The sequence below is a fragment of the Fusarium musae genome, chromosome 8 (genome assembly GCF_019915245.1).
Source record: "Fusarium musae strain F31 chromosome 8, whole genome shotgun sequence".
NCBI classification, from domain to species: domain Eukaryota; kingdom Fungi; phylum Ascomycota; class Sordariomycetes; order Hypocreales; family Nectriaceae; genus Fusarium; species Fusarium musae.
Window position 1 is genome coordinate 1506018 of NC_058394.1, and position 22624 is coordinate 1528641.

The window sequence follows — 22624 nt, forward strand, 5'->3', positions numbered from 1 at the left end:
GGTGCCCATGGCTCTGAAGTAGCCTCTTGGCCATCGTGGTTATCTCTCTGCTGCGCACCGCTGGTCTCCTCAGAGGACAGGAGGCCGCGTCGTAGTAAGTCTATGTCTACTTCTACCTCTGCCCACACTGCCAATGCTTGGGCCTCGGATTCGGCTTCAACTTTGAACATTTCGTGGCCCGTAGGCAGGTTGAGCGACGACCAGTTGCTGATAGGCCAAGCCGATGAGAAGCGTTCTTATCCAGTAATATACGACCAACCAGTTCACCATCCCCAGCCTGTTGCAATGCCGGAGCATCGTAAAATGTCGGATAGGTCTACGAGAGACAGTATCTCGTCAAAGAGAAGGAGATTCTGGTCACTCTCTTCAAGTTCGCGCCGGCCGCTCATTTCAGCCCCTTCAGACTTTCGCCATGTATCAACTGCCGCCGATCCATTTCTTGATTATCCTGAACCTACGCCGTCGAGAGCCTCGAATCTTCGGCCTGCGAAACAGTTACCTCAACGCCCTTACCGCCCGCTCGAGTTGAGCATCTATCAGTCCGACAATGGTGTATCTCCTATCATGCCTCACTTTGAACCAAGACCTACGAACCCAGCTCCCTCGTCAGACTATTCTGAGTGTGTGTCAGATTTGTCAGATAGCCCACCCGAAGAAACGAAACCTTCATTGGAGCATGAGAAGAGCTTCTCAGATTCTCCCATGTCATTTCACTTTCCACGCCGTCAAGCCCTAGGGAGTGCTCCTAGTTCCTCTCATGGAGAAGATGAGATCCCGCCCTTGATCCCCCCCAAGTCACGGGGGCGTCCTCGTGCGTATAGCTCACCAGATGTGGAAAAGGTCAAGGAACGAGTCGCGAGTGCTATGCTAGAGGTTGAAAAGCTCCAGAAGCAAATTGACGATGTCATTGAGAGACAGAGTCTTTATGTTCCCAGTCGACCACCAACTCCCTACTCGATCGCCCGGGCCGTGCCCGGTATGAGCTCGATCTATGGGCCTGGGGACGAACCGCTCCCGCTGACTTCTTCAGACCTGGAACCCATGCCGTCAATTCCGGCTCTGCCCCCAGCTGCTCCTTCTTTTGCCCAGAGACTTAACTCCGATATCATTGAAAGGCCACACACAGCACCCATCAGGTCTCCTCGTACGCCTGTGAGAACTCCCATCACACCACCTCGCAGATCCCGAACTCCTGGAGAAAAAAGGTCACCTTCTACCCCTCCTTCTCGCCCAAGGCGAGGTGATATGCCCCCACCGCCACCTCTACCTTTAGTACTTCGACCTCCTCTGAGGAAGAAGAAGTCTTTTTCCCGGGTGTCGAGCTGGCTCTTCCCCGGGTCGCAGCACAACCGTAACATGAGTTTCGACTCCGTCACCAACGCTCCTCGTCCTATCAGGGGCTGCCAAGGATTTTACCAAGTTTCGCTGGGCGGAGCATCAGAACATCGGCGGAGCACAGAGTCAATCGATACCGCCAGTACTTGGGAATCGGATGACGAGAATCGTACTGTCCCGACAACATGCTCTGTGGGTAGCACAGCTGCTGTGTCACAGGATGAGCCCCTCATCCCACGGTTCGCCACTTCAACGTTTGGTAGAAATGATATCCGACCTCAAAGGAGGAGTGTCGGTGTTGCAATGTGAAGGAATGATTGGATATTCTGGCTTATACCCCGCGTTTTCTCTTCAACGTTTTTATGACTTATACACTTGTATGATACCATCCGTACTACAGCTGCCCTGTAGCTAGACTACGTGGCAAGCAAGGTCTTTTGGGTATTTGGAATGCTACGGTAATGGGATAAAATATTTGGGAATAAGGGTTGGATTAAAGAACTGGTTTCTGGGCGGCAGATTTCTTTCAAAATTTATGTCCATTTAAACGATAGAGGCTGGAGGTATGGGAGCAGAGATGTTATCTTGAGATCTGCAGGATACAGTTAGTTGCAATTTAGTCCGCCTAGAGCGGCATATTCCATTCGATACATACTTTCCACTTCATTTGTCGTCTTCACCACTGAACTTTAGGGTATTGGTGTGATCTAATAATAGCACCAACGCCAAACCATCTCATGATGCTGAAAGAGGTTTAATTGCCCAGCTCTTATTCTCGTGCGGGTTTATTCCTCTTCTGGATTTTGTACCATCGTTTCACCGATTAACGACTGAGCGCAATCACTGTAACAACTGCTCAAGACATCGGATGTGGCTAATGGTACCTCATTGGTCAGCCTCATGACCATGCACGTGGCCCACCCTCACCTGAGGTGAAGTGAAGTGTCTTTGGACCTCCAACATTCAGGGATACTCAGCTCAGCTTAATCAACCCTATTTCCAGCCAACAAATGTGACTAAGGCGCAAGGCTATCAAAGAAAGAGCCTCCAGCAGCTCAATATCTCAAACCTTGCGTGTTTGTTCCCATCAGCCTTTACTACTTTAACCTCATCGCCCTCACAGGGAGTCATTTGCTCTCAAAAACATCTACAAACATCCCTGTCAAGATAACCGAATCAGTAGAAATGGTTCGAATTCCGCGCGACGGCGCGCCTTCAGAAGCGAATCGCTCAGAAGCATCTGATGCCGATGCTGAGAGAGGGCGGCTACTATCTGCAAATGATGAAGAAGCCGAAGAGAGCTATGCGGACGCAGAGCGACTTGAGAACTGGCATACAGAGCACAAGCGTCGAGAGACTCGACGATGGAGCTACCTTGTCATGGTAATCAGCACAATTGCATTAATCACAGTTCTCGCTATTTGGGTTCACAACAAGTGAGTATCCTCATCCACATCTCACATTTGACCCCAAACTAACATCTGCAAGCACACTGTCATCGGGATGTGAATATGACGGAAGCTGCAATGACATTTCCAAGCTCTGGGGACAATATTCTTCCTTCTTCTCTGTCCCATCAGAGATTGATTCGTCAACACCGGATGATTGCGAGGTGACCATAGGAATTGCCCTGTCTCGCCATGGAGCTCGATATCCAACCGCTGGCAAGACTACAGCATACAGCGCCACCATTGCTCGCCTCCAGAAATCAGTAACCAATTATGGCAAGGGCTACGAATGGCTTAAGGACTACGAATACAACCTCGGATCTGAGGATCTGACCGATTTTGGTCAAGACCAGATGATTGATTCTGGAAAGGCTTTTTATGAGCGATACATAGGACTCGCTGAAAAGACGGAGCCTTTCATCAGGGCATCAGGATCCGACAGAGTTATCATGTCGTCTCACAACTTCACACAAGGTTTCTATGCCTCTCGAGGAGAGTCTGGAGATGACTACACCGATGGCATTCTTGTAATTCCCGAGGAGCCTGGTATCAACAACACACTGTCACATGGAACATGTAGCTCGTTCGAGGACAACGATGAGATAGGTGATAACAGTGCGCAGACTGCCTGGGGAAACAAATTCCTGCCTTCTATTCGGGATAGACTGAACAGGAATCTGCACAAAGCCAAATTGTCGTTACAGGAGACGATCTATCTCATGGATCTGTGCCCTTTCAACACAGTCAACACTCCTGATGGTATAGGACAATCCCGTTTCTGCGACCTTTTCTCCACAGAAGATTGGCGAAGCTACGATTACTACATGACTCTAGGCAAATATTACGAATATGGTAATGGCAACACAATGGGACCGACACAGGGCGTAGGATACGTCAACGAGCTTGTTTCTCGATTGACGAGGAAGCCTGTTAATGACCACACCACAACCAATCGCACGTTGGACGCCAGTCCTGAGACATTTCCCCTGGACAGGGCGTTATATGCAGACTTTAGCCACGACAACACTATGGTGTCTATTTTCTCAGCAATGGGTCTGTACAACTCGACAAGCAGGCTACCGAAACACCATATCATACCAGCTATCCGAGCACATGGCTACTCATCGGCATGGGTAGTCCCCTTTGCTGCGCGAATGTATGTAGAGAAGCTCGAGTGCGGCGCTTCAAATGAAGAGGAGGGGGAAGAATACGTGAGGGTGGTGATAAATGACAGAGTTATGGAAATGGAGAGCTGTGGGGGGGATGAGTATGGACGATGTAAGTTGGAGGATTTCGTGGAGAGCTTGTCGTTCGCGAGGCAGGGAGGACATTGGAATAAGTGCGGTGTCAAGTGATGAACCCCCAGGACGAGTTGGATATACAGAGCGGTTAATTGCATGTTTTTTGCTATTCGAAGAGGCTAGTAGTCGTTGTAATGAACTGAAATAGACTCGGATGCAAGGGAGTGGATTTGCTCGGGTGAGGAATACGAGGGGTGGAATAAGATGCTATCGTAACTATTTAATGAGATAGGAGGAAGCTATGAGTGCGACTCGCCAGAGCAAATAAATCATTTTCACGATGCTTAATCTTGGCAAGAAGTCCAATTGACATGGATGTGTGAATGGAATGCAAGCATTGGATGTTGTTGCAACTGAGGGTTGAGACTTCTCGGGCAGGGAATTAGATACCTCCGATACCTTATGAAACTCTGCAGGGACTTAAACGCCTTTCTCCACTAAAGCGGGCTACTGATACTAAATCCAGAGCCGGCACCAGCGCCAAGCCCACTGTAAGCAGCCCTAGTTCGTGGGCGCTGACAGAAGTGGACCACCCTAAGCTTTTCCCGTCCAGTCCTCCAGCGCTCATTACATCTCAGTTGAAGCCCAGTCAGTGACATCTTCATACTGCACTTGCACTGTAGGAGTTTGGACGAACCACCGCCACCTCATCCCAACACGACAAGCCAAAGTCAAACAAAGGACACCAAAGCTCACTTGCGAAAATAGCCCTTCATTGTATCTTTCCTTACCACGGCGGGTTATTACTATTCAACCACCAAAGTAGATAACCCAATCATTGCGTTTTGCGCCCGACCAGCATCTGTCTCACTATCTCGTCTTTCGTCACCACGCGACTGATCGCATCGCAAATTCCTTGGATACTCGGAAGCGGGATCACAGAAAGATGGTGTCGACGGCAGGAGGCATCGTGATCGCCATTATTGTTCTTCTCGTTGCAGGAGCTGTTGGATGGGTTGTATTCACACAGCTTCGTGCTCGCAGACTCGGCGTATGTCAATTCCTTCGGTCCCAATCCTGTCAATCAAGCTAATACCCTAACTCCGCAGCTCCCCCCTCCAAGTCTTGCATCGTATCTACCATGGCATAAGGAAGATAGCGGCTATGGAATACAGCCTGCCCCTAGCGGCATCGCTGGCTGGTTCAACGACAAGATTCGCAAATTCAAGAACCGTAACAACCGATCCGCCGCAGGCGCTTACGAGCAATCCGGCGGTGCTCGCGGTCGTCGCGGCTTTGGTCCACTGGATCCTGACGAAGCGTGGGACTCGCGCGTTGGAAACGAAGCAGACCAATATGGATACTATGAGGAGGATGTTGGTGGTCGCGGCCGGGACACCGGATACGGCGGTGGTTACAACATGAACCTCGCGGCGACGCCGGGATTGCCGGGCGGTCGGGGTTTCGATGAAGAGGAAGATCGGGGGCGTAGGGCCAGCAGAAGCCCTGCATCGGGACCCGGAGGGCGAAACCCGTTCGATGACGACGCTGGTTCAAGTTTGCGCGGCGTGAGCCCTCGACCTATCGACACGGGAGTTGCGAAACCCAAGAACAGAAGCGACAGCGCCGAGAGCAGTCCGACAGAGCGACGGTCTGTGTTTAGGGAGAACATGTAAGACAAGAAATGAGCTGAATGAGTCGAGTGCGTTGCGGAAGACGAGACAAAAGGTGCCGATTATGGAATGTTTGCGAATTTTCTATGCTTGCCTTTCCTTCTTTCTTTCTTATCTACTGGGCTTGGGAGCCTGTGGTTCATGCAGAGCCTGGACTTGGTTGGGTGGAATTCTGATATATCATGACATTGTGTATGTGCTCCGAGGGTTCTTTTATTAATTTGGTAGTTCACGGAAGTCTTGTATCACTCCTGTCGATAGTGACTTGACACTTAATCCACGGCGTTTCTATCCCTAGATCTGATCGAGAAATGCCATGTGTCCAATTGAGGCACAGCACAAACCCAACGTGCTATTTCGCCCCTGTTCATTGAGTGTCACTGAAATGTTGGGAAGCTCTGGATGGGCTGTTCTGACCGGCCCCGGCATTCGGCCCCTCACAGACGTCAGCTTGAGCTGCCCCGCCAAATCGTCGAGAACCCCTCCATAAATCTGTTCCTCCACTTCATCATAACACCATCGTATCTTGTTCAGTCAACAACAGGAGAGACATTATATACACAATGAAAGATATCGATCTTCAAGCTGTTCATGATGAGCTCGTCTCAGTGGCCTACGAGGCCGGAGCCATGATCTTGGCTGCCAATCCTGCTGAGCTCGACACCGACACCAAGCTCAACTGTACGATCATGTTCTGTCCATGACAAGTTTGGTAGCTGACACAATTGCAGCCGTGGACATTGTTACTGAAGCAGACAAGGGCGTCGAAAAGATGGTCTCAACCCGCCTCTCCTCATCATTCCCTTCGATCTCCTTCATGGGCGAAGAGACATACAAGCCTGGAGTGAGACTTGGCCCTGAACCAACTTTCGTAGTCGATCCGATCGATGGAACAACGAACTTCGTGCACTCGTTCCCCAGCGCCTGTATCTCTCTCGGTCTCGCAATCGATCGTCAGCCTACCATTGGCGTCATCTACAACCCCTGGCTCGACACCCTCTACACCGCTATTAAGGGCCGCGGCGCCTTCCTCACACACGGTCGTGGAAAAGAACCCCGCCGTCTTCCTCTCGCACGCTCACCGCGACCAATCGAGGGCCTCGGCAGTTCTCTCGTCGCTGTCGAATGGGGAGCACAACGTGACGGACCCAACTTTGACATTAAGGTCGAAGCATTCCGAAAGCTGACAGCGACTCCCGAAAACGGCGGATCAATGGTTCACTCGTTGCGGTCGATGGGCTCTGCTGCGCTGAACATTGCTGCTGTGGCCGCGGGGCAGGTAGACTTGTACTGGGAGGGTGGATGCTGGGCGTGGGATGTTTGTGCTGGATGGGCGATCCTCAACGAAGCTGGTGGGCGCATGGTACATGGAAACCCGGGCAATTGGGATCCTGAGCTTGAGGCACGTGTATATCTTGCTGTGCGAGGAGCACCAAGTGGCCAAAAAGAGCTTATCGAAGAGTTTTGGGGCGTCCTTGGCGATAAAAAGCTGGATTACTCTGTATAGAGTCGCCATGAAGTAAAACAGGGTGTTTTCTGAGGAGGAAGGGGGCCATATAGAGAGAACGGATGGGAATTAATGGAGATAAAGTCACTTGCGAATAGTATCACTTTGTTTGACAATCTTTGTCAAATGCCACTAGCCATCTATAGACCCGTGATAGACAATAGGAAAGCATAGCAAAGCACCTGGTTGCTCCGTAAAAAGACCCCATAATACAGTTGTTGCGGTTTCCGCTTCATCTCCCTTTCACAAAACTTCATAGTTTTTGAACCCCCCCCCCCTTTTTGTTCAATATATGGTATCAGCCTAAATGATGTTGGTCGTTTCTTGGTTCCATTTTCCTCCTCGATTCAGATGAGTGATTCTAATTTCGTCTTGAACTTGACCTATTCGGTCTTGACATCGATCTTCTTGGCGGCAGGCTCACCGGAGGGAGCATCCTCATCGCGGCTTCGCTTCTTGTTATCGGCAGACTCGTCGACAGTAGACTGGATGCGAGGGGTGGTACTGTGTAGGATGTTAGCAGATACCTCTCAGTATAATGATTAGGGCGGCTTACTCGTTGCTGCTGTGCTTGACCTCATCCTTGGACTGATCACGGTCACGTCCACCATCGCGTCCACCACGGCCACGGCCTCGACCACGGCCTCCTCGGCCGCCGCGCCCACCTCGGCGATCCTTGAACCCGTTCTTCTGGTCGTTCTCACGTCGCTGCTTCCAGTCGTCCTGGCCACGGCCACGAGAATCCTTTCCACCCCGTCCACGTCCACCCTTGCCTGTCTCTCGACCCTCATAAAACTTGCGGGGATTGCTCTGATTAGGCTCGATCTTCCCTTGTCGGATAAGGTCGTTCTTCTCGTCGCAATAAGCTCGTTTGCTCATGATTTTGAGATCGTGGTCCTTCCACTTAGGCTTAGGGTCAATCTTGAGGAACTTGCTCGCCTCATCCTCGTCGGCAAAGGTGACGAACACGGAACCCTTGAAGAGACCCTCGTTAGTGCGTCGGAGCTTAAGACCCTTGACCTCGCCAAACTGAGCGAAGAAGCTCTCAAGGTCGAATTGGGTGTTGGGAGCCTCATCGCCAAAGCCCTTGACGTATACGGTAGCGGCTTCGACCTTGGCCTTGGAGGCGTTCATGGGCTGGTAGGGGGTCTTGCGTTTGACGACCTCCTCGCCCTCCTCACCGGAAAGCTCAAGAAACTTGCTGTCCTTGAGAGCAGCGATGACGGCGCTGTAGGGCTGGAATGTTCGCATACGCTTGAAGGAGTGGATAGTCTTGACCTTCATGGGCTTGTTTTCGCTTCCGCCGCATGACTCCCACATGAACTTGTCTTGAGGGAAGTTCCAGTCGCCAAAGTAAAACTCGACCTAGAGGAGTCAGTACACGGCGCGGCAGGGGGAGATGGGTGAAGCTATACATACCTGCTTGCGGATGGCCTCAGGGTCATCAGTGACCTCACGGGTTGAAGGGTCGAATTTGCGGTTGTTGCGAGGGTTTGCATCATCATGCTTGGCTGTTGTCTTCAAAATCTCCTTCTTCTCTTCAGATTTCTCCTCGGGCTTTTCTGTGGACTCCTCTGCCTTCTGCTCTGTTTTCTCTTCAACCTTCTCTTCTGTGGGCTGGGTGGTGGGAACGTCAACCTCAGGCTGGACAGCCTCGACAGGCTTGGAGGCTTCAGCTTCGCTCATTGTGAGTTTCGACCGTTATTTGATAATTGGGAACGATGCGCGATCGCGACTGTTTCACGGTCGCAGGCTAAGAAGTGTTGAGGGATAGGATAAAGAGGAAAGAAGCTAGAAGCGAAGTGAGAAAAGGTCGCGAAAACGTAAAAGATGGTGGCGGGGTTGAAAAAAAGCGAGTCATCGGCGTGACTGTTGCCTGCTCGATGAAGCTTACCTTGATAGAAAGAATTATCTCGAGTTACACAATTGATGTGTTTTGTTTGTATAAAACAGATTCAATTGAAGAAGAGTAAAAGAAAGTGATTGATTGATTCTGCCGGAGCGAGGAAAAAATCACCTTGAAAAAAAAACCATCGAAAGGCCCATCGCTCGCTAGACTTAGCTTTGCGATTTCACCGCCCGCCTTTTTTGGCGTTGGAAGTCCGCTAGCGATCCACAAGTTCCTGTCTCAGTGTCTCTCCCATTCCCCCACCGCGGATGACCCCACTTTCCTGCCGCTCCCTCCATTTGTGACTCGTGAGTGTTCCGTTTCAATGATCAAGATAACCTAAGGAGCAGTCTACTAGTTAGAGTTTATCTAGCATCATGACGATGACAACTCGAGACCAAAATTGTAATTCGACAAATATATTATGAACTTGTATTATTTAAGAGCAAGTCTCTCAGTCGATCAAATCAGACATAGCCTATGCAGCAATTCTTCGATCTGATTTGTCAATTTTTATATAACTGTATCAGAGCAGAGCGGTTGATCAAGAGATCGAGTAGCGACGACTGTTCCCCAAAATCAAGTCACTCTACCACAATGAAACTCGGCGATAATTAAGCTCTTTGAAAAAAGAGAGCCCGAGTTGACCGTCAGCTGTAACCTGATTGGGCCTTGTCTTGTCTCCTTGGCTCGGAACCAAGCTTTTTGACCATCCAAGTTGAAAGCGGACCTGAAGATCCGTGGTACCGATAAAGTGAATACCACATGCCAAACAAAGAGAAAACCTCCGAATGGAACCGCAAAAGTTACAACATCTTGATATAATAATCGGGAGTTTCGATTCTCTCGCTTGATCCGTGGCATGATACGGGAAGCGTCCGTCTGCCCTGACGTACATGTGATCTCTGAAAGCAATAGAGAAATACTTTGGAATGGTCGAGGCTCATATTCAGCTCTCAAGTACCCCTCTAGTTTTGCACTTGTAGACCCCACATCCCACTTTTGCAGGACGGAACTTGAGAATGACATCAGCCATCTTGAGCTATTCTCAACAAGTTGCGCAACGTGGTACGGTACAGTAGTGTCATATAAAATCCCTAGCATCCAGGCACCAAATCCTTCGGATACCTGCCGAGGTGTCTACCTAATCTCGCGGTCCAATCTGCCATTTCGATTCTATACTCTCTTTCAAAGATCTACCCATATTCCTCTATTTGTCTTGCGACAATGCACTGAGTTTGGGCTTGCAGCCACTAAAAGCATGTGCTGTGCGCTGTCAAACTATGACAATAAAATTCTCGACGAAACCCAATTGCACCAGAACGATGAGAAACTACCGCGGCTCTCTCAAGAGCCTCAATAGAGTCACTACAAGACTCAATATCCACCCGCGGATCCCCCGACGAAGATTATCGCATCGTCAACACCGCCATCTGTGGACATCTCCATCCAAAAACGATGCCAAGCAAGAAGCACAGCAAAAATCGACGTTTCCAGTAGCAGTAATTACCGGCGGGCTTTTCATCTGGTGGCTCTACCCTTCTGACGACTTTGCACAGCTTTCCGGTAAACAATTGAGGCAGCGAACCCATGAGGACTCTCCAAAGGACGAGAAACAAGACAAGACTCAGGACGGAGAATTAGATAGTGACCAGTCGGCCTGGATAAACTTTGCTCGCCGCTTCGAGACGTTCTGTAAGCTCAACGATGTTCAATTCTCCTCCTTCTCCGACAAGGTCGTTAGTTATCTCCTCCCTGAGTGGTCCAGACTTATCCCAGGCTATGTTCGGAAACTCCAGCATGAACTCTCCATGTCCCCAGGGTCTCTGGCCGACGAGATTTGGCAAGACGCCCACGACCCCCTAATTAATCCCGAGATTCGATATTCTGCCAAAGTTCGAGTTTCACCCAATCTTTGCGATGAGGAGAAGGAATTTTTGTCCCGGCGAAAACGAGTCGCCAGAATAGGGCTGGCTAAATATCTGGGACTGAAGGAGGAGGATGTCCATCCGGATGATGTTCCCACAATTGCAATGTGCGGCTCTGGTGGAGGTCTGAGAGCACTTATTGCTGGAACTGGATCAATTCTTGCCACAGAAGAGGATGGGCTGTTTGACTGCGTCACATACACCTCGGGCGTGAGCGGCTCATGCTGGCTTCAAGCTTTGAGTCTCACATCGTTCAACAAGGGAAACATTCGTAACCTTCTCGAGCACCTGAAAGCTAGGGCCTCAACCCATATCGCCTACCCGCCCGTGGCCTTCCAATCTCTTGCTTCTATGCCGACTAATAAATACCTGCTGAGTGGCATGGTCGAGAAGCTCAAGGGTGATCCCAAGGCAGATTTTGGTCTCGTCGATGTGTATGGTGTCTTACTGGCAGCTCGGTACCTTGTGCCAAAAGGGGACCTCGGAGTCAACGATCGCGACTTTAAGCTCTCAAACCAACGCCAATACGTCCAGTACGGGCAATTACCGATGCCCATCTATACTGCTGTGAGACACGAGATTCCTGACTTGCCAGAGGCTGCTGAACAAGGCCCAATCGAAGCCGAGATCGCCAAAGAGAAAGCCAAGAAGGAGGCGTGGTTTCAGTGGTATGAGATCACCCCGTACGAATTCTTTTGTGAAGAGTTCGGCGCCGGAATCCCCACCTGGGCTTTAGGCCGCAGATTCAACCAGGGATGTGATGTTCCTCCTGAGGATGGCTTCCATCTCCCCGAACTTCGTTTGCCACTCCTCATGGGCATCTTTGGTAGCGCATTTTGTGCAACTCTCAGTCATTATTACCGAGAGATCAAGCCACTTGTCCAGGGTCTGACTGGTTTTGGGACTATTGATGAACTCATCTCGACACGAGACGATGATTTGGTAAAAGTGCATCCTATTGATCCTGCCAAAATACCCAACTTTGCCTACGGAATGCACGGAAAATTACCGGAAACCACGCCGACCAGTATTTATGACAACGAGTATATTCAGCTTATGGATGCTGGAATGTCTAATAACTTGCCTATCTACCCACTCCTGCGTCCGGGCAGAGATGTGGACGTACTTGTTGCCTTTGATGCCTCTGCAGACATCAAAACCGACAACTGGCTCTCAGTCGCCGATGGCTACGCCCGTCAACGCGGTGTTCGGGGTTGGCCCGTCGGCATTGGCTGGCCCAAGCCCGGAGAAGCAACATCCCAGGTAGTAGAAGAGCTAGACGAGGCACAGGCGAAATCCACTCGTGAAGCTGAGGCTAAGCTCCGCGAAGCCAAGAAAGAGCAGGATGAGCTTCGCCAGGAAGCTCACGAAGAGGGCAAGCAAGTTATGGCAGAGAGTGACAAGACCAAGTTCGAGCCTGGGGATCAAGAGTCCGGCGATCTGGGCTACTGCACTGTCTGGGTTGGGACTAACACAGAACGCAGTACTGAGCCACCACCTCCCTCAAAAGCAATATCGACCGAGACATCATGGCAGCTCATGGAGCCCGATGCTGGTATTGCTGTTGTCTATTTGCCTTTCATTTCCAACGACAAGGTCCCTGGTATTTCTCCAGGAACTACCGAGTACCTTAGCACATGGAACTTCATCTATACCCCTGAACAGATTGATAATGTCACTGCATTGGCTCGAGCAAACTACGACGAGGGAAAGCAGCAGATTCGAGATACCATCCGCGCAGTGTATCAGCGCAAGAAGAAGCTTCGCGAGGAAGCAGAAAAGGCCCAACGTCAGGACCGTTATCGATCCCGTATGAGGAGAGGCGAAGGCATCCGTCTGGGCGAAGGTGATCATTTCAGTTGAGCCTGTGATTTCAACATTCCTGGTAGAATAATCATTTGACTTACAGAAGCATGTATCTAGTATACCCGTGCAGGCGTCAGGGACGCAGTGTAATGTAAAAATTTGATGCTGATTCTGATTCTGATTCTGTCGAGTTTTGTCATTGTGTTACATTGTATCTTACAGTGACGTTTCCCATCCCGATCCTCTAGGATCCTATGCTCCCATGTAATTTTTATACACAGCCCAACCGGGGCGAAAATTGCTCATTATCCACATGAAGAGCCGACGCCTGATACGCCGCTCTGAGTACATATATATCCAACACCACGACATTTCTGGTTTAGATGACCTCACCAATATCGATATGCGGGGCTGTCCAGCGCTTAGCATCCGGCTCGTACATGTCACTGGGCACCCGGACCTTGTTGCCGGGGCTGTAGAGGTACCACGCTTTGAGGGCGTTCATCGATGCCTTCCATCTGGCAACGTCCAGGCTAGGGCCGCCACCTTCACCAAGTTTCTCAGAACCGCTGTAAATACCAACAATGAACACGGGAGTTCGTGAATGCCGACCTGTCTCACTCTCTAGACGAGCAATAGGTGCCTCAAATCCTTCACGAGCGCACAACATGGAGAGTTCTCGTGTAGGTAGACTGAATTCGAACATGGTAGAAACGTCGACTTGTCGAGCAAGGACGTGAGCTTTGACGAAATCGCGAGCGGCGTCTTGACCGGAGTGGGTGTAAACAGCACCAACAACGGCTTGGACAAATGAAGAGTACGCCTCGTGTTGGTAATACTTATAGCCCTCCTCGCTGCTCATCTTCTCGACGTTCACGGGATCACCAAAAGCATTGTCGTAGACTACACGACTGCTGATTCCTCGCCGGGGTTTAAATCGGTCTGTAAAAGCAGATTCTTGACGGACAGAACCCCAGCGTGACTGCATATCCGCATCCCGGGGTGCCCATTGTAATAGGCCAGGATCGACCTCCTCACCGGGAGCAGCAGCGGCCTCAACACCCCACCTGCGCGCTACTTGATGCAGGGATTCCTTTCCAGAATAGGCACGGAGGGCCTCGTAGAGGACAGCCATTGGTAGACGAGGCCATTTACAGACGAGGAACTCGAGGACGTGATAGTTGATGAATGTGCTGCCGAGGAAGGCGAGGTTGGCGTTGTTGAAGCTGGGGTTCTTGTCGGCTGAGGGAACGATGAGGGCCCGGGCGAGAGTTTCCAGAGGGATCTTGTTGGAGAGTGATAACCGGGAGTGGAGAGCCGCAAGCTTGGCCGACTCAGCGGCACGTTCGGGGGAGGGAGATGGGAGATTGGTGAATGTGGGTGTTTCTTCGTTGGTTTGAGAAGCGGCAACTGTAGAAGCTTGACGTCGAGTCGCTAGTAGAAATGCCTGTCTTGAGATACCGCTACCGATACTGCGGGCATGGGCCTGCAGCAATTGGCCGCCCCATCGATCGATCCGTGCCCTCTTCATCGAGCCCAATAAATTCCCTCTCGAATATCCCGTCGGTTTGTGAAAGGCGTCGATGAGGCGACGGAGCGAATTGGAGATTGTCGCCTGTGTTGTTGGTCGTCGACGGGTAAAAAGTTCTGCGCTACAAGGCTAGAGTCGTGTGAGCTGGGGTGTGTGGTTTGACCGGAACAACAGGCGGCCCGTTCTTCGTTTCTCCCGTCTAGCCGCCTTGGAAGCTGGGACCTCACCTGTTGGCAACCGGCCATTTGAATCAATTCAACGTCGCCATCGCCCTGTCAACCCTTATCTTTTCGTCTGTTAGTCAATTGTTCAAAATGGTGAGTAAAGCCCACAAACTGGAGTGAGTCCATGCTAACAATTGACCTAGGGCGGCGGCGGAAAAGTCCCGTAAGTTTTACCTCTCACGAACCAAGCACCGAAAGCGAAGCGATTACCGTATCTAACCCATCCTACGACAGTTACCCCAAGCACGTCTGGTCTCCAGCCGGTGGTTGGTACGCGCAGCCTGCGAACTGGCGCGCCAACACCCTGATTGCTGGTGTCGTCATGGCCGGAATCGTTGCGGTTACGTGGAAGTTCAGCGCTGGACGAGAACAATGGGCTCACCGACCTGAGCAAGGGCAGTGGTACGCCAGCCGACAGTATGCTATCCAATTCCGCATTGGCGAGATTCTGAGCGAAAGTGCTAACAATGGGGTTTAGCTGGTCGAAACAGTTGAAGCAGTGGGATCAAGAGGACCAGGGAAATGCGTCAAAGAGCGAATAGAGCTGGATAAAACGACAATGTGTACAAATTTCTGCGAAAGAGGAATGCAATCTGATTCAAGATCAATATCTGGTGTCTATGATGTTGTGATGATAAGGGTTGCTATATTCCATTTCACGAAGCTCCCTGGAACTTCTCGACTGAGATTAAACGTGATGAGAAACCGAATTTCGACCCAAGAAAGTCTCTAGTTTGTCCTTTGGCTTACCAACATGTTGCTTACCCGGCCATAGGGTTATCAATTGGGTGGCAATGCTCGATCCTGAGAGCAAATCAGAGCACTGCTAAATATGCTTACTGCGTAGTATGTGAATCAATATCGCCTTCTAGTTCCTGAGAAGTAGTTTCATACTGGTGGCATCTCGATGGGCCTTATGAAGAACGAAAAGTGTTTCGAAATTGAGATGAACTGATTCACACCCGGGATTTTCATACATACGGTGTGCCTCCCGTTATACTAGACGTGGAGAATCATTAGCCGAACATAACATATTGGGACTATTCTTTTCACAACAATACTTTAAGGTATGCTGGGAAGATGTGCGTACGACGTAGTCGGCCTATATTTGAGCCTCCTCCTCTTGAAGTGAGCTTGGACTGACTTCCACATTGCTGAAACAGCTTTCACATAAAGCATCAGACGACTGTAGATAATGGCCCTCGTTACAGCCGAACTGACGTGATAATCCTATTAAAGCGACCAAGGCAAGGGCGACGACAAGGACTCAGTAACACACCCTACACAAGAGCAAACCCACTTGACATCAAGCTCGTCTGAATGTGTTGAAGGCGATAACTGAGACCGGGCCTCAAAAGACATTGCTGAGAATGAAACACCTAATTGAGATTGGGTCATACATTTGTTTTCAAGAACACTGGTGCTAAATAAGGGAAGTAACGGCGAATTGCTTGTGTGTAACTTGATAAATCATGCTGCAGAACTACGGATACTACCTCATCAAATGCCATTCAGACATAGCCCAGCAGTTCAGTCCCGTCCAGTCTGCCTGGTATACTGACTGCCTGATACTACACATGACAACAAATAACAGAAGCACCATACAAGTCGGCTGTGAATCATTGGCTATCGGTTCTCTCCAAGACGATGTTCAGAAACACTGGAAGCCCGCACCATAGCCGGTCTGCCGACACCCTCACGGGTAGTACCCTCAGTCTCAAGACATCCACCCAGGTACTAAATATCAGGTCCAGGGGTACTTGGGGTCACCAGGATTAAACTGCCTGAGTCCACTTTAAGCCGCTGCCACTGAGGTCACTACCGGCTCTAGGTCTAGGTATTTTTCTATCGTTAAGTATGGACGGTAGGCACCTACCTAGGTACCTTACCTTGGAGAGGACCCTTGCACAACCTACCTGACATGAGGGTGCTCCGCTGCTTATGCTTATTGAGGCTCCAAGGCTGTTTTGCGTTGTTGGCCAAGGCAATATCCCCTCTTTAATATTGACATGTTTGGCAGTATTTGGTCCTTTCAAGTTGCTTGATTGAATATTAATTTCAACCCGACATTCTCCCCATTCCCTTCCCTTTCCTTATCTTTATGTTGTCTCTGTTACGTGCGGAAGCCTGAGGCTGTTGGCCATCTTTCAGCTACTCCGATCTTCTTCCGCGGGTATCGATTGTGTTCCAGAGGTTAGAACCACTGGGCTGCTCGGCGCTGTCTCTGCCTCAAACCTTCATCTTCACCTACAATCGTTACCTACTACCTACCTTGCCTTACCCTTCCTAGATTATTTCTCGCTTCATACCGCTTTTGACCATACGGGCACTGACTGTCAGTGTCTATCCCAACTCAGCTCGTCATTGGCTTGGCACTGCATCACCGTTGTTATTCTTTGCCCAGTTTGCGGGTCGCTTCTTAAGTTATTCGCCACCAGCCTAAGATCTAGACTGAACGTCAACCAACGGACGGCATACCACCTTGTATCGATCAGATCTATCTCATCGTCTTGGTAACCTCGTTTGGCTCTTGTTCCTGGATCGAGCCGGACCATTTCCTCCTTGTTTATTCTTCTCTTTTAATCCTCCATAGGTCCCTTCACCACTCAACCTGTGTTACTAATCTCAACTCCTGTTGATCTCACGTAGACCTTCTCACACTTGGTCTCCTACATCACCCAACCTCGATCTTTCGCCTCAACGACATCTTGAACTATTTTTCAGTCTGGCTTCGCGCGCCTTTCGCCTCGCCGGCCTCGCTGTCGGCCTTGGTTTGAGTGCCTTGACTGCGTACCAACGCAGCCAAGCGCAGCAGATGTCTTCTCATGCCGAGAGGCATGGTCACCTCGACGCGACCGCAGGCCGTGAGGTAGTATATTGCCACGCCTGCGCTGGGGAATGGTACCGAGACGAGAATGGACTAACTTGTCCCGAATGTCACGGCGAGATTACTGAGATTGTATGCTTTCCCACGCTGCCACTTCCTATCCAGAATGCTTACCACTTATGTTCAGATCGATCCCGCAAACGATCCCCGCGACTTTGAACACCACTCCTCTGCCTCCACCTCACCCGAGCATCACCCGTACGATTCAGATCCTGAAGAAGCCGATATAGATGAGCATGCCCAGCATGGCTTTGTGTTTCGACGGAGCGTCCGAGACGGTCCGAACCACCCCCATCATCATGATCCCGCTACTGCGCCGACTTATGAGCGCTTCTGGGATATGCTTAACGGATTTGGACCTCGGGCACCTGGCGGAAACAGTTCTTTCCCACCTAGCCCAGGAGAACATGAACTACCCCAAGGACCAAACTTTGGACCGCGCATTCACCGGACGACTTTCACGTCTGGGCCACTAGGCGGAACGACTTCTGTAACAATCGTATCGGGACCTATCCATGCAACAAGCCGTGGTCCCGCTGGTGCCCCAGGAGGCGAAACATTTCAAGAGTATGCACAACCTCCATTCCAGCTTGATGAACGACCTGGCGGCTTGCGAGTCACGGCCATTTCCATGAATCTTGGAGCTAACCAGCGTACCAGTTTCTTTCAGAACATGCTACGCGACATTGTACCGCCACCACCCGCTCATAACCATGACGGTGAGGAAGGCGCCGGAGGTCCTCCACCCGGTCTGGCTCGCAGCCTGCAAGATATCCTGAATCTTCTTAATCCAGCAAATGCAATGCATGGTGATGCAGTGTACTCCCAAGAGGCTCTGGATCGGATCATTACTGGACTCATGGAAGCCAATCCCCAGTCTAACGCGGCTCCTCCAGCTACAGAGGAAGCTCTCAAGAACCTGGAACGAAAACCTGTCGACAAACAAATGTTGGGTTCGGAGGGAAAGGCAGAGTGTACCATTTGCATCGATGAGATGAAGGAGGGAGATATGGCCACATTTTTACCCTGTAATCATTGGTTTCACGAGGAGTGTGTCACCTTGTGGTTAAAGGAGCACAACACTTGCCCCATCTGCCGAACGCCGATCGAAAAGACCGATCGCAGCGGCAACAATAATGGCGGCAATGGGAACAACAATAATAGCGGCGACGGCTCCCAATCCCAAGGTCCAATGCCAGGTTCTAACTCTGACCAACCGAACCCGTCTGGAACTCGAGCGTCATTCACGTTTACTCCCAACCAGTGGACACCATTCGACAACCCTCATTCTCACACACGCCCGGTGCGGTTCTCGCGACCTCCAAGTCAGAGCCAGAGTCGCCTGAATGAAGCATTGCGTACTATCTCGAACCGGCAACAAGAGAGAGAACGTGAACGCGAGCGTGAACGAGGCGAGACATCAGGGTTTAGCTACGACACGTCTCGACTTCAGCGACGAAGCTCACACTCTCCAACAAGTCCTAGAGCGACTGCCCCGAGTGAACATGGCGCTCGTATGCGACAGAGAAGCCCTTCCCAGAGTAGCCGTCGGTCAGCGGCGGAGTCGGATCAACAACGCCGGCAGAGCAGCCATGGCCCCATTAGCTGGCTCCGCGATAGATTTGGTGGAGGAGGGCCTGGTAACGGACCGCCACGAGAGGAAAGGCGACAGTAGAATCGTCACTCCCCAAACTCTGGGGGAATTGCATTGAGGACGATATCAGAAGTCCTGATTCCTCGTCGTTCGCTCGCAAGGTGGCATGAAGACAATGAGAGGTCTTAGAGGCAGACCTTGGTGAGATAACGTATTGCTATCATGCCACCTCGATACACAACGTGCAGTGACTGCAACCAAGTGCCGATCTCTTGACGTATGCGCTTCGATGTACGGGATAGAATGGAGGTTTAGTTGGTAGGACACACGGGAATGATTGGAATTGAGCTACCAGCGGCATTGATAATTACATAAATGGACGTCAGGGATACTCCATAAAAGATTGAAGACTGATGTCGAGTGTTCTTATTGTGAGCTCGACCCATGTTGGTTGTGCCAATGGACGTCGAATGATTGCATTCCAGACAACGGCCGTCGAGTGTGTCAATAGACACAGGGTCCTGCAAGGTAATTCTAATGTGTTCAAGTCTATTGGTTGGTTGTTGAGATACCAGACAAGCCTTGCAAGAGCCGAACTTGCATCAACCTTTGACTATTAAGATGTTATGAACTATAGACGCCTCGCTGATAATTACATATTGAAACAATGCAGCTTCTTGCAATTTTGATACCTGATCAAGGGAATGACTCTGGACAGGAGATGTTCAGTTCTTACAAAAAAGCAATGTATTTGACTATTTCGCTGCATGGATCCAGAAATATCACACCGCTCTTGCGGACGCTACTCCTGACCCAATCTCTCTATCTCTTGGTAGGATCTTTGGTCTCCCTCTTGCTGGTCAATAAATCTAGCTTACGCCTACCAAGAACTGTCCCTGTGGTCACCTAAGTTCTCGACCGTTTCCCAGTCTGAAGTCTCGTCCTTGGATGGCTTCTTTGATTTCGCAGGTAGCCTGTCTTGTTTCTTTAAGGACTGGTTTGTTTTTTCTATGTTCCATCGAAGAACATCTGAATAGCGCGGCGTCGGCTTCTGACCAGGCTTCTTCTCCTGACCCTGGCCTGAAGGGTGGGATGGATCTTCAGACTAGATCTTGAGGGAGACTGGTGGGTTTTGATCTAACCCAGCCGAATGTGTCTCTTGGTCCACAGGAGGGTGTGCGACAACATCGGGTGTTGGAGCCGCCGGCGGTGATGAAATGCACCCCGGACTGAGTGTGCTGGTTCAGGAGAATTGCTGCCTCCACGTGAAGTAATCTTGCGAGGGGGCGGAGAAGGCGATTGCCTTTCTTTTGGACACCCTGTGTCTTCAGATGCTTGTCTCTTTCTGGGGGCTGTATTTTTTGAGATGCGCCTCTCTCTTCAGATTTACGTCCCTCCCCTGGAGACTGTATTTTCTCAAATGCGTGTCTCCCTTCTGGCGGCCGTGTGTCTGAACAAGAGCCTGGGCCATCCTCCGACGACTGAGGCAAAGAGATGTTCCTTACAGGGAAGCTGGGGGCTGAAATTCTGCGGCTCGAGGGTCCAAAGAAGGCGAAGAGTTTGAGTCTCCAGGATTCGAAGGAGATGGCGCCAGCCCCGATCCCTAATTACCGGGGGAGTTTTTCCATATTGTACCGCACTGCTTAAGTCAACAACTACAACAAGCTTAAGAGCCACATATGTGAGATAAAACTTACGGCGGCGCAGAACTGATTTCCGATCAATCCCGCTATAGACCCGGCTGTATCACACATGGGGCAGTCGTTTCCCGCCATGACAAGTTCGCCGATTGTCAAGGTACGGGGAAGTGAGAGAAAACTTAAAGGCTAATCAATAGGGTACAGTGAGTGGATGGCTCGGTCTGTGATTCAAGAGAGAGCACTACAACAAGGGTAGAATACTGTAACCAATATGGTGATAACGAAAGTTGTGATGATAACCACGATGATGTTGATGCTGCTGCTGATGTTGATTGAAAGAAGAAAGATAGTTTGAGGTATTCTGCAAAATTTATCAATTTTCGGTCATGGAAGTCTCTGAGTTTCTTGAAAGGAAAGAATCGACCAGCCAAACGACGAAATAAGGTAAATGGCTCTGATGTTTGCATGGTTGGGAGTAGTCGCTTCTCACCTGTCTCTGTTTACTAGGTACCTACCACCTAGGTACTACCTAATGTTTACCTACCTTGTACCAGCATACAAGTTTGTCAAGGCAGTCATAGCTCAAGAGTTAAGGAGGACAACTCCCTGGATTCCATTTTCTCTGCTTGCCATTCACCTACATCTCTAGATAAGCTCATCAGTGTACCGATGCTAGAAGTGCCTGGTCAAGTAAAGCTATCTACCTACCTAGGTAGCACCCAGTCTTGGGGTCTCGCTGTGCGGCAACTTGGGAGTGTTGCAACTACTACTACATGTTTGTTATTGACGCCAAGAAACAAACCTGCCCTGGCTTGCGACTTTCTAAAAGGAGTTACCGGAAAGTTGCACCAGAAATGGCGCTTCAAGTTGGCGGACCGTTAGGTACGTTTATAACAGCCTAAGTTTGTGGCGTAATGATTAGTAGGTACGATGGAAGATGCCAAGGTGACAGGGGCTTGAGAAAGAAAGAATGGGTGGTCAGCGTATAGGTGAGTGAACTACGGATACTCCGTAGGTTTCCAGAATAGACGAAATGGCCGAGAGAGAACGTGGTAGAATTACAATGCTGAAGTACTTATTGAGAACATATACCTTCCCTGGTCACTGACACTCTCGACATACCATCCCAACTGCTTACCGTGACCAATATAGTATACTGTCAGGTCGCGATCCTGCGACCGATTTCTCCAATGTCAGAAATTAAGTTTACATGTTGCAAGAGTTTAGCTAGGAAGATAAAGACGTAAGCCGATGTGACCTAAGATCAAAGATCAGAGGCAGGGGTAAAACTCAAAAGCCTCGACCTTGCCGACTACACACAGAAGGTGGAAGGGTCTTCTGAAAGCCGTGTAACAGTGAGGATTCTCCAAATGCTCCGTACGGAGCATGGAACCGGCGGTCGTGGCTATAGTAGCTTCGGGCTTACATCATGACGTTAGCGAATTGTGCGTTCCATGTTGGCACATTCCGCCGCTGCTGCCAGCGACATCCCAGCCGACATATTGTGAGGTTTCATGGTCTAACGGTTATGACTGCGGATTCTGATTCCGCCAACGAGGGTTCGACTCCCTCTGAGACCTATCCTTTTGCTCTCGATGCTGGCCTGAGCTTTTGCTAGAAGCCGTCACTGTCACCGACGAGTGAGAGCCGTCCATTAGTGCTGACCATGCAAGGCGCAGCATCCATCTAAGTAGAAGCACACTCAACAAAACAGCCCAGGAATACCTACAGTACAGTACATACTGCAGGAACGGGCTTTTCGGCGGTAAATAAACGCCGTTCAAGGTGCCAAGACGGTGGGGAGAAATGATCGACATGTCGACTGTCCGCCTACTGTAGGACCCGTGAGCGTCGTATTCTGTTGGAAATTCGCAAACATATCCCCTGAAACCAATGCCTACCTCCATAATAAGGGAATTCGG

General features: G+C 50.3%; 9 protein-coding genes and 1 non-coding gene across 10 annotated transcripts; 8 read left to right on the forward strand and 2 right to left on the reverse strand.

Annotated features, from left to right (window-relative positions):
* Positions 1-564: 564 nt before the first annotated feature.
* J7337_010711 (uncharacterized protein) lies at positions 565-1644 on the forward strand (the record flags this gene model as incomplete). The annotated part of the gene is made up of 1 exon (XM_044828286.1): positions 565-1644. The coding sequence occupies one exon, from the start codon at positions 565-567 to the stop codon at positions 1642-1644; it is 1080 nt and encodes a 359-aa protein (XP_044676840.1).
* Positions 1645-2520: 876 nt separating this feature from the next.
* J7337_010712 (uncharacterized protein) lies at positions 2521-4138 on the forward strand (the record flags this gene model as incomplete). The annotated part of the gene is made up of 2 exons (XM_044828287.1): positions 2521-2771; positions 2824-4138. 2 exons carry the CDS (start codon positions 2521-2523, stop codon positions 4136-4138), a joined length of 1566 nt encoding a protein of 521 aa, XP_044676841.1.
* An 832-nt stretch (positions 4139-4970) lies between these two features.
* Positions 4971-5700, forward strand: J7337_010713 (uncharacterized protein; the record flags this gene model as incomplete). Its single annotated transcript, XM_044828288.1, has 2 exons — positions 4971-5075; positions 5134-5700. 2 exons carry the CDS (start codon positions 4971-4973, stop codon positions 5698-5700), a joined length of 672 nt encoding a protein of 223 aa, XP_044676842.1.
* A 560-nt stretch (positions 5701-6260) lies between these two features.
* J7337_010714 (uncharacterized protein) lies at positions 6261-7204 on the forward strand (the record flags this gene model as incomplete). The annotated part of the gene is made up of 2 exons (XM_044828289.1): positions 6261-6378; positions 6429-7204. The coding sequence occupies 2 exons, from the start codon at positions 6261-6263 to the stop codon at positions 7202-7204; spliced, it is 894 nt and encodes a 297-aa protein (XP_044676843.1).
* Positions 7205-7587: 383 nt separating this feature from the next.
* Positions 7588-8890, reverse strand: J7337_010715 (uncharacterized protein; the record flags this gene model as incomplete). Its single annotated transcript, XM_044828290.1, has 3 exons — positions 7588-7708; positions 7761-8569; positions 8624-8890. 3 exons carry the CDS (start codon positions 8888-8890, stop codon positions 7588-7590), a joined length of 1197 nt encoding a protein of 398 aa, XP_044676844.1.
* A 1527-nt stretch (positions 8891-10417) lies between these two features.
* On the forward strand, positions 10418-12883 carry J7337_010716 (uncharacterized protein; the record flags this gene model as incomplete). Its single annotated transcript, XM_044828291.1, has 1 exon — positions 10418-12883. The coding sequence occupies one exon, from the start codon at positions 10418-10420 to the stop codon at positions 12881-12883; it is 2466 nt and encodes an 821-aa protein (XP_044676845.1).
* Positions 12884-13205: 322 nt separating this feature from the next.
* J7337_010717 (uncharacterized protein) lies at positions 13206-14357 on the reverse strand (the record flags this gene model as incomplete). The annotated part of the gene is made up of 1 exon (XM_044828292.1): positions 13206-14357. One exon carries the CDS (start codon positions 14355-14357, stop codon positions 13206-13208), a length of 1152 nt encoding a protein of 383 aa, XP_044676846.1.
* A 314-nt stretch (positions 14358-14671) lies between these two features.
* Positions 14672-15059, forward strand: J7337_010718 (uncharacterized protein; the record flags this gene model as incomplete). Its single annotated transcript, XM_044828293.1, has 3 exons — positions 14672-14674; positions 14725-14744; positions 14816-15059. The coding sequence occupies 3 exons, from the start codon at positions 14672-14674 to the stop codon at positions 15057-15059; spliced, it is 267 nt and encodes an 88-aa protein (XP_044676847.1).
* Positions 15060-17574: 2515 nt separating this feature from the next.
* J7337_010719 (uncharacterized protein) lies at positions 17575-19143 on the forward strand (the record flags this gene model as incomplete). The annotated part of the gene is made up of 1 exon (XM_044828294.1): positions 17575-19143. One exon carries the CDS (start codon positions 17575-17577, stop codon positions 19141-19143), a length of 1569 nt encoding a protein of 522 aa, XP_044676848.1.
* Positions 19144-22210: 3067 nt separating this feature from the next.
* On the forward strand, positions 22211-22282 carry J7337_010720. Its single transcript has one exon. It is a non-coding gene; the product is annotated as a tRNA-Gln (tRNA).
* The last annotated feature ends 342 nt before the right edge of the window (positions 22283-22624 follow it).